The 18,812-nt window shown below is 40.0% G+C and overlaps 1 protein-coding gene across 1 annotated transcript in view; it reads right to left on the reverse strand.

Annotated features, from left to right (window-relative positions):
• bub1 (BUB1 mitotic checkpoint serine/threonine kinase) overlaps positions 1–18,812 on the reverse strand; it is a 53,744-nt gene that overhangs the window by 6,220 nt on the left and 28,712 nt on the right. Inside the window, exons 10-19 of the mRNA XM_069887678.1 lie at positions 17,910–18,259; positions 17,394–17,468; positions 15,817–15,935; positions 11,755–11,877; positions 8,037–8,118; positions 7,861–7,948; positions 4,514–4,670; positions 4,304–4,391; positions 3,762–4,018; positions 2,264–2,407 (exon numbers count right to left, since the gene is read on the reverse strand). Of these exons, the coding sequence (XP_069743779.1) occupies positions 2,264–2,407; positions 3,762–4,018; positions 4,304–4,391; positions 4,514–4,670; positions 7,861–7,948; positions 8,037–8,118; positions 11,755–11,877; positions 15,817–15,935; positions 17,394–17,468; positions 17,910–18,259 (1,483 nt within the window). The remainder of the gene's footprint in view (positions 1–2,263; positions 2,408–3,761; positions 4,019–4,303; positions 4,392–4,513; positions 4,671–7,860; positions 7,949–8,036; positions 8,119–11,754; positions 11,878–15,816; positions 15,936–17,393; positions 17,469–17,909; positions 18,260–18,812) is intronic.

The raw sequence follows: 18,812 nt of genomic DNA on the forward strand, positions 1-18,812 counted from the left end.
TTCACTGGTTGCAGGCAATTCTTATATTGTGCACAGAATTTAACATTTATAAAGTTCACCAGGCTTTGGTGGTTGAAAGGTAAATGGTTACCGCTCAGGAAGGTTCTTGACGGTTTTCAGAGAGTGATGTTGTTGTTCCAGGACATCCACAACTAATTCCTTTTTAATCAGCCACTCCAGTGTCTTGCTGACAAAACTTGCCCCCTTCAAAGTTCTCCAGATGATAACTTCTTTCTTTCAGGTCACCAGAGTTCCTTTTTGTTTCCCTTATTCCAAGTGAAACATTAGACAGCCAGTCCTCTCCTCTTGCATGAACCATAAGGGCTTTGACCAGGCCATCTTCCAAATGGGGCTTTCCACAAGCTTGCCAGCTTGTCCTGCTTGTAACACTGTAGAAGTGGTGTGTGTGTGTGTTTCTCTTAGAAAAAGTCTGTTTGACTCTCTTTGACACTCTTAGAACAATATGTTCTCTTCCAGACAATCTGCGGCTCCAACAAGATCTTTCATCTGTTGCCTTTTGTAAACAACAATCCATTAGTGAAGTCTCTTGGGCACTCTCCAAAGCTCTTGCAAAAGCTGTGGAGCTGATATGTCTAGCATTAGCAGAGCTCCAGTACTTCAAATAAGATCTGTTTTAAAGTGTTTGTAAGTAACCTACTCTAACAAACCTTTCCCAATTTATCTCCCAAAAACATATCTATATACTCTGTGACATGTATGGCTCTGTGACACAGTTCTTACACTCAAAGCAATACAAGCCTAGTTAGTAAAAGGTTTTCTCATGATTGGGTCCAGTTTGTCAGCACTACATGGAATAATTAATTTCCCATCTAAATGTCAGCTATAAAAGCCTTTTCCTAGTTTACAGTCAGTATGCCCTATAATTGCCAAACCTTTTCTGTGAATGCCGCAGTTTAGGGAATTTTTTTAAAAAACAAACATTTCCTTCTCTTCCCCATTAGTCCAAGGTTGCTCAAGAACCACCGAGCTCATTTTCATTTTTAATTGCAACCCTTCATCTTAAATCTAGATCATATTCCTTCCAATTCAAATAAAAATTGCTTCTATTATATTCTCACCATCTTTCCACATTGCAATTGGGCAGCATGGTGGTGTAGTGATTAGTACAACACCTTTACAGTGCCAGTGATTGGGATCAGACCAGGGTTCGAATCCTATGCTGTCAGTAAGGAGTTTGTACGTTCTCACTGTGCCTGTGTGGGTTTTTTGGGGGGGGGGGGGGGCTGGTTCCAGTTTCCTTCCACCATTCAAAGCGTACCGAGGGTGGGGTAGGCTAATGGGGTGTAAATTGGCTGGCATAGACTTGTGGGTTGAAATGGCCTGTTACTGTGCTATATGTTAAATCTTAAGAATTCAGGGGGTGGTGGATGGTGCAGTGGAAGAGAAAGCGTTGCTGCAGTACCTTAAATTGCAATTTGATGCTTTGCAACTGAGAACAGACTTAAGCCTCCAGAAATGATAACAGCACAGACAGCCGCTCCAGATAGTTCCACCATTTAAATAAGATCATTGCAAACTTGCATTTTTAGATGTCCTGATTTTGATCGATTTCCCACAGTACCTAACAAATTTCCAACCAAGGGGCTATGGTGAGAAACAATGCGATTTTTGCACAATCAAAATGGGTGCTCTGAAGAGAAAAATATTTTGATAATTTCTTGGGATGTGAGCCACAGAAGCAAATGCCCAATGAAGGTTGTTCAGGGGACATGTTAATAGTTAACCAGTAGTCTGGTATTGATCAGATTGGAAGTGAATCTCAGATTCTCTGGGATAATATAATATGATACCAAGGCATCAAAAGGAACAAAAGTTAGAATGGTTCAATGGAAATAACTTTTTACAATTGTGTTTACATAGAAAAGAGTACAAATTATAACTTTCAAAAGGTGAATGGTGGCAAATTCATTAAAAATATTGTAAAAATCAAAAACAATTGTGAACACTGTGTTTCAAAATAAAAAATACATCATATGCTGTTTAGAATTTGCTAAGAAGCCAATCATGGTGCTTCAAGCGTTATAAGTTGAACCATACATGTGTGTAAACCATTGCCTGTAAATAATGAAGCAAATAGCAGTTTGATCCCATCCTACAAAAAGAACAGAAATACGTGAAATGACCTTTGAACTACTTATCAGAGAAGTTTGGAGCAGAAACCTGTACAACGTTTTGCTGTGCAAAGTGAACAAGGAAATACAAGTTAACGCCAAGTAGGGCAGCAACTAAATGTATTACTTACCCAAGTGAAGGTTGGCTTTTGGCCTGACAGCAGGCATGTTGACCTGCCAAGTCATAAAGGATGAGTAGGAACTCAACGGCTTGGGTAGATTTGATAGAAGTTCATGAATAAGATCTTTATCCCATGGATTTTTAACTATTACAGCTGGATAGAGAGAAAAAAAACAAAAATAGCTTTCATTTCACAGCTAACAAATCTATTTGAGGAGACATACCTTTGATCAAATTATTTTCATTTTTGACTCCACCAATATAGATGGAATGTTACAGCACAGGCTGATCTAAACCTTCCCTATCTCACACCATAACACTCAGTTTTTCTTGCATCCATGTCCCTATTGTACAGCTTCCACTATCACCCAGGCACCCACTACTCAGTGTAAAAAAAAAGTTGCTCCCCGATGACTCCCCAAACCTTCTTCCCCTCACCTAATACAGATGTCCTCTAGCATTTCCTACTGTCACCCCAATGAAAAAGGAGCCGGCTCTTCACCTCCATTAAATAACCTTTCATCCTTGAACACCCAAAGGTCACGAAGAACATTTTTCACCTTCTGCCAGATCCTTTTCTGACAGGTCTCAAAGACCAGCTGTAGGGCAGCAATTTCTTCCACTCTGCCTCTGTCCACTAGTACACCTATTGCAATCTCATTCAGCTTTCATCAGCCTAATAAAATGTCAAAATACTATTCTCTGATTTTTAAAAAAATAGCAAAACTCTAAGCTGCACCCAATAGATTCTCTTCTCATCAAATGCAACTTTTCTCTGCTTTCCAAAACTTCCTATGCTCCATAAATTATGCTCTTGTTCTTCTACTTAATATGAATACTAGAGCTAACTTGTTGAACTACTTGCAGAAGAACTATTCTCACAGGTATAATGTAATGAATAAACTTAATATTATCTGACAGTAGTTAAGCAGTTTATCAAATCAATGGAATTTGATGTCCAAATCCAAATTTTTCATTGCCAATCTCCCAACTATTCTTTATGCTTGAATCAGTCCCTTTAATGTTTATTTAGGAATTAAGTTTGTCATATACACAAGTACAATGTACAGAGGCAATGAAAGTCTTGCTTGCTGCAGCTTCCCAGGCAAATAAAACAAATAGGAGGAAAAAAAGCAGACAAGGGGCATTGGTCATAGAGGGAAAAAATGTGTTGTGTCAGACAGACCTTTGGTAGTCTTGAAATGTTATGAGGAGGTAGTGAGGTTCAAGAACCTGATAGCTGTTGACAGACAAACCATTCTTGAACCCACAGGTACCAGACGTCAGGCTTCTGTACCTTCTGACTGAAGATAGCAGAAAGAAGAGAGCATGGCCAGGGTAATAGGTTTTTTTTTAATGTAGTCTGCCTTCTTGAGTCAATACATCATTTAGAGAACTCTAATTGATGAGAGCTCAGCGAAATATGTTCTGGTGGAAAATGTAGTTAAATTAGTATGCACAGCAATTCTCCTACTTTTCGAAAGCATGAGATGAACACTCAGATTTACCCGTCTCAGGCAGAGTTTCCTTCGGTTCTTCATCAAACTGTAGACCACTGCAGTACATCTCGTTTAGACAACAGAACGACTGTTCAGGTTTGAGACATTCCTCTTCAGGGATCAGCTGTGGGCACTCTTGTCTCTCCTCAACCATCTGAAACTCCTCTAAGATTGGCTTTTGACTGGATACATCCTGATTAATGCTAGAATCAAAGGCAGGGGCCGATAAGTGATTGATGGGTTCCGAGCCTAGGTCCTGAAATGAACTGTTCAAAACAAAATGTTTGGAGATAGAGATAAGGAAATATATTGGTGAAGGAATAAAAAAAATGATCAATAAAGTTAATTTTGAGCGATAAACAAACAGTTGCTTAGAGTTTCCTGACGACTATTTTCTCGTTAAATACTCAATCTTTATCATGCAACTTACAGAACTATCAAAATTTTACAGTTCCAAATTTTATTCATTCAGTCATTTCTGAAAATTTAACAAGGAGAGAATTCCTTGATACTAAATACCAATATTTTAGGCAAAATGGAAAATTTCCTACCCAAGTTTTCTGACTTTGGCAAGCTGAATGTATTCTTCTTCTGATGAAGAACACACCACAAGCTCATCATTTTTAATTTGTGCGCTTTCTGGAAGAACACGAAGTTTATAACATTTCTATTGCATCACAAAAATCAAAATTTCCACAGGTTAAAACTTGCAAAGTACACAATCACTGAAGGTTGACTTTCACCATAAAAGCAAACCTTACTTTCATTGCATTCTTCTGAATCTTGCTTTGGATGTTGTGGAATCACATGGAATGGAGTTGATGCTAATTGTGCAGCAAATGGAACATCTGTGACATTTAGATTAATCGTCAGGGTTTTATTATCACACACAGACCAAACCGCTTTATCATGTAGTTCCTGAACAAAAAAAAATCAGATCATCAGTGCATAAAGCAAGTTACATCCAACAATTTGCATACGACATACAAACTTTCTCAGCAATTGGCATTGCTGCAGCTTACTGGGGCAATTTTAACATTAATAAACATTACACTGATTATACAGGGTTAAGTGATTTCCTTATTTTACTCTTCATTCAATATGGAGGCAGAGAAATTTTGATTCACAATGACCACATGACATCATAAAGTGTTTTAAACCAATAAAGTTATGAAAAAAAAAATCACTGAATGCAGAGACAGACAAGGATAAATAAAATCTCTAGGTATGTCAGAGGAAGATCATGCCAATTTACAACTTTATCTGAAAAACAATTCCTTTTAACGTACTTACAATTTCTTTTAGTATAATTCACTTCTCGGATACTATGCCATCTTACTTGCAATTTCCTTCCCTCCCCCAGAAGTTTGAAAATTAAACAACTAAAACAATTAAAGTGACAAACAGTAAATGGTAAGTAGAAAGACAAATTCAGTGTACCGCCACTCTTTAAGGTGCTTCACTGCTGTTGTCTTTATGTATTTTGTTAGCCTTTTAGAACCGTGGGCTGTTGATATAACTGTGCACCAAAGTGCTCTAGATAAGGTTGCCACATTTTGGCAAAAGTATCGTATTTATTTCTTAAATTGTATGTCATTTTCTCCACGAGCACGCAGTTGTGCTTCTCCGTGGTCCATCAAGTGATGATGAGCGGGGGGCGGGGGGGAAAGAAAAGAGTCAGGCATCCAGGTGATTGCAATGCATTTTTTTGGTAGTGACAGGGCAATATCTACAAATTTAATTTGGAACTTAGTTAATGTTCTGCTCGCATCTTCTCGGTTTACCAATAAAATACAGCTCTGGATCCTGTAATCCTAGTAAATATTTTTGATCATTCCAACCCAAAGGGTCTCACCTTCACGCAGGTCCACATGGAGTGTATAAAGGTACCCATTTCTAACCACCTGAAGCACATTTCTGATGTCTCTGATTTTCCTTTATGTAATTTTTGTGGTGTGAGGTATAATTGGGTAAGAAATTATATTGTACCAATCTTAGTCTGGTTACACTTTCCCTACAGAAATCTGACCAACACTCTTCATCGATCATTATTATTATCCCCAAGTCCGACTCCCATCTCTCCCTTGATCTTTGCAGGACCGGATTTGAGCTCTCACTTTGCAGTACGAAGTACATTCTGGATATAAATTTGGGAGCCCCTCCCAGTCGAAGTAGCCCTTCCACCTCGTTCCCTTCAGGTGGGGTCATGGTGGGGCCCCATTTTTCCCCTCAAGAAGGATCTTAACTGCAGAAAGCAGTGAAAGGTTCCATTAGGCAAATCATATTTATCTTTCAGCTGTTCATAGGACATGAGCTATCTATTCTCATAGCAGTCCTCAATCATTTGGATCCCCTTTTGGTGCCAAATATCCAGAATTTTGTTACCTAAATTCATACCTAAGTTCGTTACATATTCAGGGTGCTTTTGGCAATATCACAATCTCATTAATTTCCTTCTAGATTTTTACCAGATGTTTTAGGATGGGGTTATCCATTCTTTTATTTATTCATTTGGCATTTGTTCCCCATTCGATGTAATCTTATGTTAACCCATTTTGGTTGTTCACCTTATTCAAATAAAGATGCGAGGAACCTCAACTGGGATGCCCTGTAATATTTCCTAACATCAGGTAATACCCCCCCACCCCCAATTTATAATCTCACATCAATTTTTCCATGAATATCCTGGAGTCTTTTCCATTCCATAGGAAAGTTATTATGCTGCCATTTAATTTTTAAAAAATGTTCGTAGTGAATAAAAAGGAATGGATTGAATACTGTAATCTTGGCAACACCTTCATTTTGATACAGTTTACCCTGCCCATCAAAGTGATGAGAAGGTTTCTCCATCTGTTTAAATAGTCTTCGATTTTTTTTTGAAGGATAGGGGTATAATTGAGTTTGTGCAAGTTTTCCAAATCTCTATCTATTGTTATCCCTAGGTATTTCAAATTACGTGATTGCAACTTGAAAAGGCTCCCCTGTTGATATCTTTCATAGTCTGAATTAGTCAGTGGCATAATCCTACTTTTTTCCAAATTTACCTTATATCCAGAGATTATGCCGTAATGTTCCAGGGTGGCCTGGAATTTGGGCAATGATTCATCTGATTCCACCAAGTATAATAGCACATCATATTCAAATAGGTTTATTTTATGTTCAGCTTGGATCACCTTGAATACCTTTATGTGTGGGTCCTTCCTAATATATTCTGCTAATAATTCAATAGCTAATACAAACAGCCCTGGAGACAGTGGACAACCCTGTTTGCTAGACCTACTTAAGGGGAATGTCGATTAAATGTGGCCATTTATTATGATCCTTGCCTGTGGTTTATAATATAATGTTTTTACCCAATTAATATATGTTTTTCCCAGTCTAAATTTTTCCATGACTTTAAATAGATATGGCCATTCTAATCTATTGAAGGCTTTTTCTGCATCCAGAGATCTGGTACCCTGGGATCTTCTCTGGATTGTGCCAGATGTATGATATTCAATAAAACTTTATGAATTACTTAAACTGGAATTATTCAGGAGGTGCTCATGCATCCTTGATCAATAGGTGTCTGATGTTTTGTCTGTACTAAGAACCAGGAGATTCAAAAATCAATGCACCTCATAGCTCTGTTGAGTGTCAGAGAGATGCAACATGGAGCCAAGCCCTTCAGTCCAAAAAAGTCCACACTGACTGGCAACCACCCATTAACACTGGCCCCATTTAGTTTTAATTTTCCCTACATTCTCATCAACTCCTCTCAGATTTCACTACTCACCAATCCACTGGGAGCAATTTACAGTGGTCAAACTGTACGACTTTGGGATGAGAGAAGAAACGAAGCATCCACACAGTCACAGGGAGCATGTGCAAAATCCCAAGATAGAGCACCTGAGGTCACTAATGAACCCGTGTCTCTGACATTGCCAGGCAGAGGTTCCACTAGGTGCTTCACTGTGGTCCCAGTTCACCTCAGTGGGTGGTAGTTTTGTTTTGGTAGTTTTGAATTTCCAGTTGAGAGCTAAATTAGATCTGATATTCCAGCTCATTGTTGAAGGAATGTGCTATTTAAACCAACATTTAACAGGGCAATAAAATATAGAAACTTTACCTCTACTTTTCTAGTTGCTATCTGTTTTTCAGATAATTCCTCCAGTGGTCTTGAATCTGTAGGTTTATTGTTCAAAGTATTCTGTATCCTACAACATACAGTGTGAATTTAAACAATAAAAAAGTCAACTGGCTATACATTTTCAAAAAGGGGTTACAAGAAGTTGTTTTCCTTACCTATTTACAACACCATCACAATCTTCAAAGATACAAAATGGAGCAGTGGAAGGTGGAGCAATATTCATGGATTGATGGACATCTTGTGTTGGGGGGAGTGGGGAGAGGAAAGGCAAGCAAACAGTGTGTTATTTATACAACCAGAAACTACTGCCAAGTTTTGTTTGATACAAGTATCAAGGAACAGCAACGAGAAAGTTTGAAAGATTAAAGTGATCACAAATCAGACCAATTTTGAGAAAGCAGGGGTCTCACTAACAAATGGGGAGTGTTCTCAAGAGGTTTTTACTCTTCCCAAATATCCCTTTGGTTCCATGCAATGATGCAAATACAGCTGCTTGTATTATATACAGTACAAAAATGTAATATTAAGAGTTCAACATTTTATATTGCATAAACTGAGTTCAAGCAAAGACTAAATAAATCAAGCAATCGACTCAGAGCCAAGCAGTATGGAACAAGCCCTTCAGCCAACTCATCCATACTAATCAAGTTGGCATTCTGGGTTAGTCCCTCCCTATCCATTTATCAGAATATCAGAATGGTACCTATTTTTAGAACTTTGCCTGGCAGCTCATTCCAGATTCAGTTCAATGATAATGATGAGCAGCTAATATTTATACAAGTAGAATTATTACTTGCTGTAGCAAAGCAGGTACTTTAAAAAAAAGTATACATTAATTAGATAATTAATATTCAGCTACCCTAATGTAAGAAATGGTGCAAATAGTCCCTTTTGTGGTATCAGAGCAATCCATGATTACCATGGTAAGGGGAGGTTCACGTGATAAGAAATGAAACTAAAGGCGCTGAACTTCTTCCCAAAGGTAGCAGTGAGCAGGGGTTGTGACCAGGAGGATGGGGGTCCTTTGATGTCAGCCGCCTTCTTGAGGCAGCACCTCATTAGATGTCTTCAATGGATGGGAGGTTGGAGCCTGTATGGACTTGGCCACGTTTGCTGCCTTCTTCATTCCCAGGCACTCAAATACCCAAATCAGGTGGTGAAACAACCAATTAGTATATTTTCTACAGTAGAAATTTGAGAGAGTACTTGACATTTACGTTGGATTTCGTCAGAAAGTAGAAGTATTAGTCTGCCTTCTTCGTGGTTGCCTCTACGAGCTGCTTCCAGAAGTCTTTGGATTTATGGACTCCATGGAACTCGAAGCTACTAACTCCCTTCACCTCCACCCCAACATTGACTGCTGCATTGTCCTCTACTTTTCTAACCCATCTGTGAAAAAGTTTTTCCTCCGGTCCCTCTCAAATTTCTCCCTTCTTGCCATAAACCAATGCCTTCCACTCCTGGAATCATCTGCCTGCTAAAAAGACTGTGTGCATTCACTTTATCCATGCCCTTCATGATTTGGTACATCTCTATAAAGTCACCCCTCAGACTCCTATACTACACTACACTACCCCTCAGTCTCCTATACTACACTACCCCTCAGTCTCCTATACTACACTACCCCTCAGTCTCCTATACTACACTACCCCTCAGTCTCCTATACTACACTACCCCTCAGTCTCCTATACTACACTACCCCTCAGTCTCCTATACTACACTACCCCTCAGTCTCCTATACTACACTACCCCTCAGTCTCCTATACTACACTACCCCTCAGTCTCCTACACTACACTACCCCTCAGTCTCCTACACTACACTACCCCTCAGTCTCCTACACTACACTACCCCTCAGTCTCCTACACTACACTACCCCTCAGTCTCCTACACTACACTACCCCTCAGTCTCCTACACTACACTACCCCTCAGTCTCCTACACTACACTACCCCTCAGTCTCCTACACTACACTACCCCTCAGTCTCCTACACTACACTACCCCTCAGTCTCCTACACTACACTACCCCTCAGTCTCCTACACTACACTACCCCTCAGTCTCCTACACTACACTACCCCTCAGTCTCCTACACTACACTACCCCTCAGTCTCCTACACTACACTACCCCTCAGTCTCCTACACTACACTACCCCTCAGTCTCCTACACTACACTACCCCTCAGTCTCCTACACTACACTACCCCTCAGTCTCCTACACTACACTACCCCTCAGTCTCCTACACTACACTACCCCTCAGTCTCCTACACTACACTACCCCTCAGTCTCCTACACTACACTACCCCTCAGTCTCCTACACTACACTACCCCTCAGTCTCCTACACTACACTACCCCTCAGTCTCCTACACTACACTACCCCTCAGTCTCCTACACTACACTACCCCTCAGTCTCCTACACTACACTACCCCTCAGTCTCCTACACTACACTACCCCTCAGTCTCCTACACTACACTACCCCTCAGTCTCCTACACTACACTACCCCTCAGTCTCCTACACTACACTACCCCTCAGTCTCCTACACTACACTACCCCTCAGTCTCCTACACTACACTACCCCTCAGTCTCCTACACTACACTACCCCTCAGTCTCCTACACTACACTACCCCTCAGTCTCCTACACTACACTACCCCTCAGTCTCCTACACTACACTACCCCTCAGTCTCCTACACTACACTACCCCTCAGTCTCCTACACTACACTACCCCTCAGTCTCCTATACTACACTACCCCTCAGTCTCCTATACTACACTACTCCTCAGTCTCCTATACACTACCCCTCAGTCTCCTATACTATACTACCCCTCAGTCTCCTATACTACACTACCCCTCAGTCTCCTATACTACACTACCCCTCAGTCTCCTATACTACACTACCCCTCAGTCTCCTACACTACACCCATCCAGTAATGATGTTTTGGTTTTAATCAAGATTTTAATGGTCAAGAATCCAATGAGCACAGCTCAAACCATCTTAGGAAAGAGAAATAAAATTATAAAAACAAAAGTGCAGTTACTAACACCCTTTCTTCCCAAGTTGATAAAATACTTCTGTAGTAGCTTTTGCAACATTGAAATGCCAATTTTCACATAAACATGCAGTGTATAAACAATATGCTGATCCATTTTAAGTTTTTGTTTACAGAATCTGGGCACCCCTAGCAAAGCCAGCATTTAGTACCTACCCAATTGTGGAGGCCAACAGTGAGCCATCTTCTTAAAACTCAAAGATTGGTCATAAAGGTATAGTGGATAATGGGGAATGTTGTTCAATTTAAATTTAAGTTAAATACATACAGCACAGTAACAGGCTTTTTTGGCCCACGAACCCCTGCTACCCAATAAACCTACATGCCCAGTCGGAGAAACCCATCCAGACACAGGGAGAACGAACAAACTTATTGCAGACAGCACATGATTCGATCCTTGCTCCCAGGCACTGTAATAGCGTGCTAATCTTCTTGCAAATCGTGCTGCCTCTTCAATTTACAACAGGATCTCAGTCAACAGGGTAAGTGTGCCAAGAAATGGCAGATTGAAAAGGACTCAGACAAGTATGAAATTATACATTTTGACAAGTCAAATCAGGGCAGGAGCTGCACAACTCGACAGAGTTAGAAGCAAAATGTAGCCAGATAATTATCAACAAATCACTAAACCAAACACAAAAGAAAATACTATGTTCAAACTAAGGTTCAAATTTGCATTTGTAAAAATTCAGTCTTGTATCATTAACCAGCAATACTTTAAATGTGAACAGAAATTAAATTATCAAAAAAATCAATCAACCAAAAAATTCAAATAGCTAGGACTATAAAAATGAGATTTAAAATAAGAAATTCATACTGGCTTACCATCCTTTTTACAGAAATTGCTATCCTGTACCTCCATTTGATCCTCTGCAAAAGCACGTCTCTTGTCATCCACTTGAGATAATTCAGGGATCACTGGTGCTTGAAACATGTCCATGATAAGATCTGCAACAAAAAACCTAACTCCCTGTAGTGTTTGACACATGAATTGAATTACTTTTCTAGTTTGAACACTGAAGTTAAAAATGTTTGCAAGGGCAGTGGAATATTGTCCAAATGGATTTAATAAAGCATTTGACCACATCCATTATAGTTTGCTAACCCAGAAGATTAAGTGACCTGGGATCTAGGGTGAGTTGGTAAGTTGGATACAAAATTGGTTTGGATTCAAGTTCAAGCTTATTGTCATGTATACCAAAACAAAGTGACAAGAGGCAGATTTGCCAACAGGCATCTCAGACATAGCATGACAGTAAGAAAGGCCCAAAATGCAGAGTTACAAGAAAAGATCAGTTGGTGCGGAGCAAAGGGCAGCCATAATTCTACCATTGTGCGCTGCATTTAGGACTCCAAGAATGGCAGAAAAGAAACTGTCCTTGAATCTGGGGGTGCCTGATCTCACGCTCATGAATCTTCATCTTGACGGGCGGGGGGCGGGGGGGGGGGGGGTGAAGAAAGCAAATGCAATGCTAGCGTTCATTTCAAGAGGAATAGAATGCAAAAGTAGGGATGTGATGTTGAGGCTTCACTTGGAGTATTGCAAGCAGTTTTGGGCTTCTCATTTAAGAAAGGATGTGCTGACGTTGGAGAAGGTTTAGAGGATGTTCTTAAGGAGGATTCAGGGAATGAAAAGGTTAACATATGAGGAGCGTTTGACAGCTCTTGACCTGTACTCATTGGAATTTAGAATGAGGAGGGATCTCATCTAAACAGTTTGAATACTGAAAGGAATGAATAAAGTTGATGTGGAAAGGTTGCTTCCCATGGTGGGATAGTCCAGGACAAAAGGGCACAACTTCAGGATTGAAGGACATCCGCTTAAAACAGAGATGCAGAGGAATTTCTTCAGCCAGAGGGTGGTAATTCTGTGGAATTTGTTGTCACAGGTGGACATGGAGGCAAGATTATTGGAGATTGATAGGTTCTTCATTAGCCAGGGCATCAAAGGTTATGTGGAGGATGGGCAGTGGGGATGAGTGGGGAAAATGGATCAGCTCATGATTAAATGGAAGGGAAGACTCAAATGGACTGAATAGCCTATGCTCATAATCTTCTATAGTTTCTGTTGATCATGGGCAGAGCAGTTCCAGCATAGGGAACTCTCAATAGTGCGTCTGTAGAAGTTATGTAATTGTAGGTGATCTCCAAATTTCCTCAGGGTTCTGAGGAAGTAGAGGTCAGTAGGAGGGCATTATTCTGACCAGAAATGGGTGACCAGTGGTGTTCAATCGATAATGAGACCTCTGCTGTTTGCAACATAGCTAGATGAAAATGTAGGTGATCCGATAAAAAAAGATTGCAGATGACAAAGAAATGGTGGAATTGCATGCAGATAGTGAGGAAGGCCATCAAAGGATATAGCAGGATATTGAACATTTGGAAATCAGGGCAGAAATGTGGCAGACTGAATTTAATCCAGATATGTGTGAGATTATGCATTTTAGGAAATGCAAGAGGAAAGTATAGTGTAATGGCAGGATCCTTGGAACATGGGTGGACAGAGAGATCTTGGGGGGCAAGTCCATAGCACCCCGAAAATGGAAGCAAATGGATAGGGTGGTAAAGATGATGAACTTCATGAAGATGAGTAGAAAAATTGACCAATTTATGATGCAGCAAAACAAAACTGGTTGCAAATTTAGTATACGATGTGTAATTCTAGTCACTACACTATAGGAAGAACCTGGAGAGAGTGCAGAAGATGTTCACTGGGATGATGCCTGGATTGGAGATTAGCTTGAAGAGGAAACTTGGATCATTTTCTCTGGAGCAAGGTGAAAGTATACAAAATTATGAGAGGCATAGATCGACTAGATAGTCTTTATCCCATGGTATAAATCTCAAGTACTAGAAGGCATGTTAGGTTTAATGGGAAATGTTTAAGGAGATGAACAAGGTTTTCTTTTAATTATTATAAAAGTACAGAATTGTACATGTCTGGACATGAACACTGCTGCCAGGAAAGTAGTAGAAGCAGATACGATAGCAATGTTTAAGAAGCATTTGGATTTGCACATTCTTCTTCTTTGGCTTGGCTTCACGGACGAAGATTTATGGAGGGGGGTAAAAAGTCCACGTCAGCTGCAGGCTCGTTTGTGGCTGACAAGTCCGATGCGGGACAGGCAGACACGATTGCAGCGGTTGCAAGGGAAAATTGGTTGGTTGGGGTTGGGTGTTGGGTTTTTCCTCCTTTGCCTTTTGTCAGTGAGGTGGGCTCTGCGGTCTTCTTCAAAGGAGGTTGCTGCCCGCCAAACTGTGAGGCGCCAAGATGCACGGTTTGAGGCGTTATCAGCCCACTGGCGGTGGTCAATGTGGCAGGCACCAAGAGATTTGCACATAAACAGACATGAAATAGAGGAATATGGAACACATGCTGACACTTCAGTAAGACTGCCAAGCTCATCTTACTGTCATATTTTCTTTTACAATGAATAGATAAAATACTGCAAAGTGTCTTCTATTTAAACTGTTTGAATGAGCAAACAATATACAACATTTAAACTCATCAAAAGAAATAGAATTATTGAAGCAGTTTTCAAAACAGTTCAATTATTTCATTGAAACCTCAAACTTGGATTTCAGAATTTCGCTTTGCTTCCAAACTCTCACACTGAAAGTCAAATGGTCACAACTTTGATTTTAATTAACTTGACAAGTTTAAGGGGGGGAAAAAAACAATCCTACAAGTGAAACCAGTCTCATGTGCCCGTATCTGTCCAAACACGCACTCTCCTGGACAAGTTTGTCAAAAGACTTTGGAATCAAAATGGTTATTAAATAAAGTGCAAAACAAGCTCGGACTTCAGCTGGAAACATAGAACCATAGAACATAACAGCACAGAAAACAGACCCTTCTAGTCTGTGCCAAACTATTATTCTGCCTTGTCCTACAGACCTGCACCCAGTCTATAGCCCTCCATACCCCTTCCATCAATAGATGTGTGAAAATTTTTCTTAAATATGAAAATTGAGCCCACATTCACTTCAGCTGGCAGCTGATCCACACTCCCACCTCTCTCTGTGTGGAAAAAGTTCCCTTTAATATTCCTCCTAAACTTTTCCTCTTAACTCATGTCCTCTGGTTTGTATCTCACCTAACCTCCGTGGAAAAAGATTACTTGCATTTACTCTATTTCATCATTCAGGTGCCTTGCCATTCGGCATGGGCGATTAAGTCTCTCCATCCATAACGAGCTCTGTCCCTCCCATTTTCTTTCGGTGAAGGCTCCATCTTTGAGCTGAGACTGTAGTCGATGTCAAGATCATGATATACAAGGGGAAAAACTACTGAAGTGGTTTCCCGTTGCCTTCTTCAGTTGCAGTGTCCATACTGGACGTGTAACCCTGGCTATTGATCCGCAGATTCATCTGCCCAGCGTTTTTATTTTACTACCATAAATTCCAATTTATAGAATCTGCTTGTAAAAACCATCCACCATCTGCAATCTATGGCTTCATGTGACACTGATTGTGAGGCTAAACAGGTCCTACGCTTTGCCCAAAAGGTGACCTGTAGGCTATCGGATGCAAGGACCGCCTTACACTTCCTTTTGCGGAGCAATTGTACAGCACTGACACTCTATCTATACCCCTCATAATTTTGTATACCCCTAAAATCTCCCCTCATTCTTCTAAGCGCCAGTTCCTGAAGTATTGGCAATATCTATGTATAGAGAATTGCTTATGTAAAAAAAATCTTACTATTAACATCCATGATCAGTTTCTACCTTCAATTTTCAAACATCTTAAATTGGCTGTGGATTTACAACTTATCCAGACAGAATAACCAGTGGGAAAGCAGTTCTGAGAGCACACCTTTCCATTTGCAAAATATAAAATTTTCATGTGCCTAATACATCAATTCTTATTGAATGAACACCTTACCCAAAGCTTCTTTCGTGCAAACAGTAGGCGAAGGAAGGACTTTGGATGGAGTGGCTTGAATCAGTCCAAAAGAAGAGTTTGGAGTGTGAGATCTATTCATGGTTAATCCTGAAACATTCCTGCCAAAGTTGAATTTTAAAAGCAAGAAGAGAATATTTGTAATGATCCATCAACTTAGAAAATTTTTGAGAAATCTGATGTGAATATTTGGAAAAGCAACAATTGAAAGAATTTAGCAGCCTCTATCCATTCTAAATCAGGTGTTCAACAAAAATAATAGCCAAGGTGTTAAGATGCAAAGTGAATAGAGAGAGAGAGAGAGAGAGAGAGAGAGAGAGAGAGAGAGAGAGAGAGAGAGAGAGAGAGAGGAGAGAGAGAGAGAGAGAGAGTGAGAGAGAGTGAGAGAGAGTGAGAGAGAGTGAGAGAGAGTGAGAGAGAGTGAGAGAGAGTGAGAGAGAGTGAGAGAGAGTGAGAGAGAGTGAGAGAGAGTGAGAGAGAGTGAGAGAGAGTGAGAGAGAGTGAGAGAGAGTGAGAGAGAGTGAGAGAGAGTGAGAGAGAGTGAGAGAGAGTGAGAGAGAGTGAGAGAGAGTGAGAGAGAGTGAGAGAGAGTGAGAGAGAGTGAGAGTGAGAGAGAGTGAGAGAGAGTGAGAGAGAGTGAGAGAGAGTGAGAGAGAGTGAGAGAGAGTGAGAGAGAGTGAGAGAGAGTGAGAGAGAGTGAGAGAGAGTGAGAGAGAGTGAGAGAGAGTGAGAGAGAGTGAGAGAGAGTGAGAGAGTGAGAGAGAGTGAGAGAGAGTGAGAGAGAGTGAGAGAGAGTGAGAGAGAGTGAGAGAGAGTGAGAGAGAGTGAGAGAGAGTGAGAGAGAGTGAGAGAGAGTGAGAGAGAGAGAGAGAGAGTGAGAGAGAGTGAGAGAGAGTGAGAGAGAGAGTGAGAGAGAGTGAGAGAGAGTGAGAGAGAGTGAGAGAGAGTGAGAGAGAGTGAGAGAGAGTGAGAGAGAGTGCGAGCGAGCAAATGATTAACAGTAAACTACTTCCAAGGAACTGAAGAAAGTGTGGGCAGAGGGAAAGGAAATAACAACAAAATAAATCCTTTATTAGAGGCAGAAGTTAAATGACAAAAGTTGTGATGCTACAAGGTAATAAAAGAACAGAGGGGCTTCAACATTTATCTAAAATTAGCAAGGAATGTTGAAGGAATGCTGGAAATAATCACTAACTAAAATTGTTCAACAAAGCAACTTCAAGGTTAACACCGTTCCAAATTGGAATCACACTTGCCAGCAACAGCCCATGAAATATATTTAATGGGGGGGGGGGGGGGGGGGGGGCAGCGGAGAGAACTGGGATAGATGCTCCTGAGCCAATACAACAGTCCATAAACACCATAAAAAAGCTTCCTTTCTAAAAAAGGTTACAACTATTTTATACAAATATCAGTGCATTTGCTCTTCTGATTGCATTCATTTGGCTTTAAGTTTAAATTTGTGTGAATATTCAGTGAATGCTATTTTGATGGTGTAATAATGAACAGATTAATGATTTTAATAATCATGTAATATTCTTTAGCACATTTGCAACAACCATAATTTAAATTTACCTTCTTTTGGCCTTGTGAAGGAAATCGCTCCAGAATTATTGACACTATCATTCATAAGCCTAAGAAAATGCAAAAGTTCTTAGTCTGCTGTACAGTTATCAGAGTTTATTTAAATAATTTTCTGTCTGAAGCAGACAGAAGTTCATCCATGTTCACTTCATAAAATCAAATGTTGCATAGTAACATAATTTTACATAAAGCTTGAGCTGGATTCAATAGGTTTTTAATAACCATCTGATATTTTAGATACATGCACAGATCAATGCACAGATCTCCATGAAATATCACACTCCCCGTGCTTTGCTTAAAAGTCACAAAACATTGGAGCATAATTTCAACAGAAAAATTAACTATATTTATTGACATGCACCAAAACAAAAATTAACCTGGAAAGATCACTTTTTAGAAAATATAAAAACAAAGTAGATTGGGACTTTTACTAAATTTGCTTTCAAACATGACATTAATAAGATATGAAAAAAGAAACAGAAATACTTAACTGTTTCCCATTTGTAACCACAGATCTGGATGGAGGCTCCAACTGTGCCCTTGAGTTATTAAGGCTATATTCTGGCTCTCTAATATATTGAAATCCAGGTTGAACTCCAGGACATCTTTGCTTATTATCCTTCTTTGGCAGCAAGAGTGAAGCACCACGTTGGGATTGTTGAAACACAGCACCGGTCAAACTTGCAGCCATGACTGTTCCATCACAGGTGCCCAAAGAGGAATTTTGCTCATTTTCTTCCCTTCTATTTGCTTCCCCTGGTAAAGCAGTGGCTAAATCATGCGTGCCAGACCTAGTGGGTAATGTTGCAGTTGCTGGCTGCAAGGCATCTTGAGATGATGTCTAAAGAAACATTTTAAAAGATGGAGGCAAAAGTTAATGAAAAGAGCAATTTTTAAAACCTTTTGAAAATTATTGGAGATGCGGTATCTGCAAACTTGCCTAAAGGGGGAAAAAAAAGCACCAAAAAATTATAAAAGGTTGGAGGTGTAGAAGGTCATCATAAGTTTCAACAGGAGGCAAATTTGTCGAGAGAAGATGAAGAGGGAGTTCAATCCCGAGAAGTATGAAGTGATGCACTTTGGGAGGTTGAATTTGAAGGCAGAGTATGTAGTTAACGGCAAGATTCTTAACAGTGTAGTAAGTCATCAACTAATATAGTAGACTTCATTGCATTAGACATGCATGAGTGAATGTGAGTACAGTATGGCAAAAAAAAAGACATGATCAGGATGTATTAAGAAATGAGATGATGCTGAAAGCTGTGAAAATCCAAGGTTATGAGCATACTCAACAAATAATAGCAACTAACGTCATTATTAAAGCAAGGCTGTTTTCCAAAAACAATATTCTTCCCCAAAACTCGATTCGCCACCCTCTTTTGTGCAGATCTGCA

This window comes from Narcine bancroftii, chromosome 6 (assembly GCF_036971445.1).
Source record: "Narcine bancroftii isolate sNarBan1 chromosome 6, sNarBan1.hap1, whole genome shotgun sequence".
Classification (NCBI taxonomy): domain Eukaryota; kingdom Metazoa; phylum Chordata; class Chondrichthyes; order Torpediniformes; family Narcinidae; genus Narcine; species Narcine bancroftii.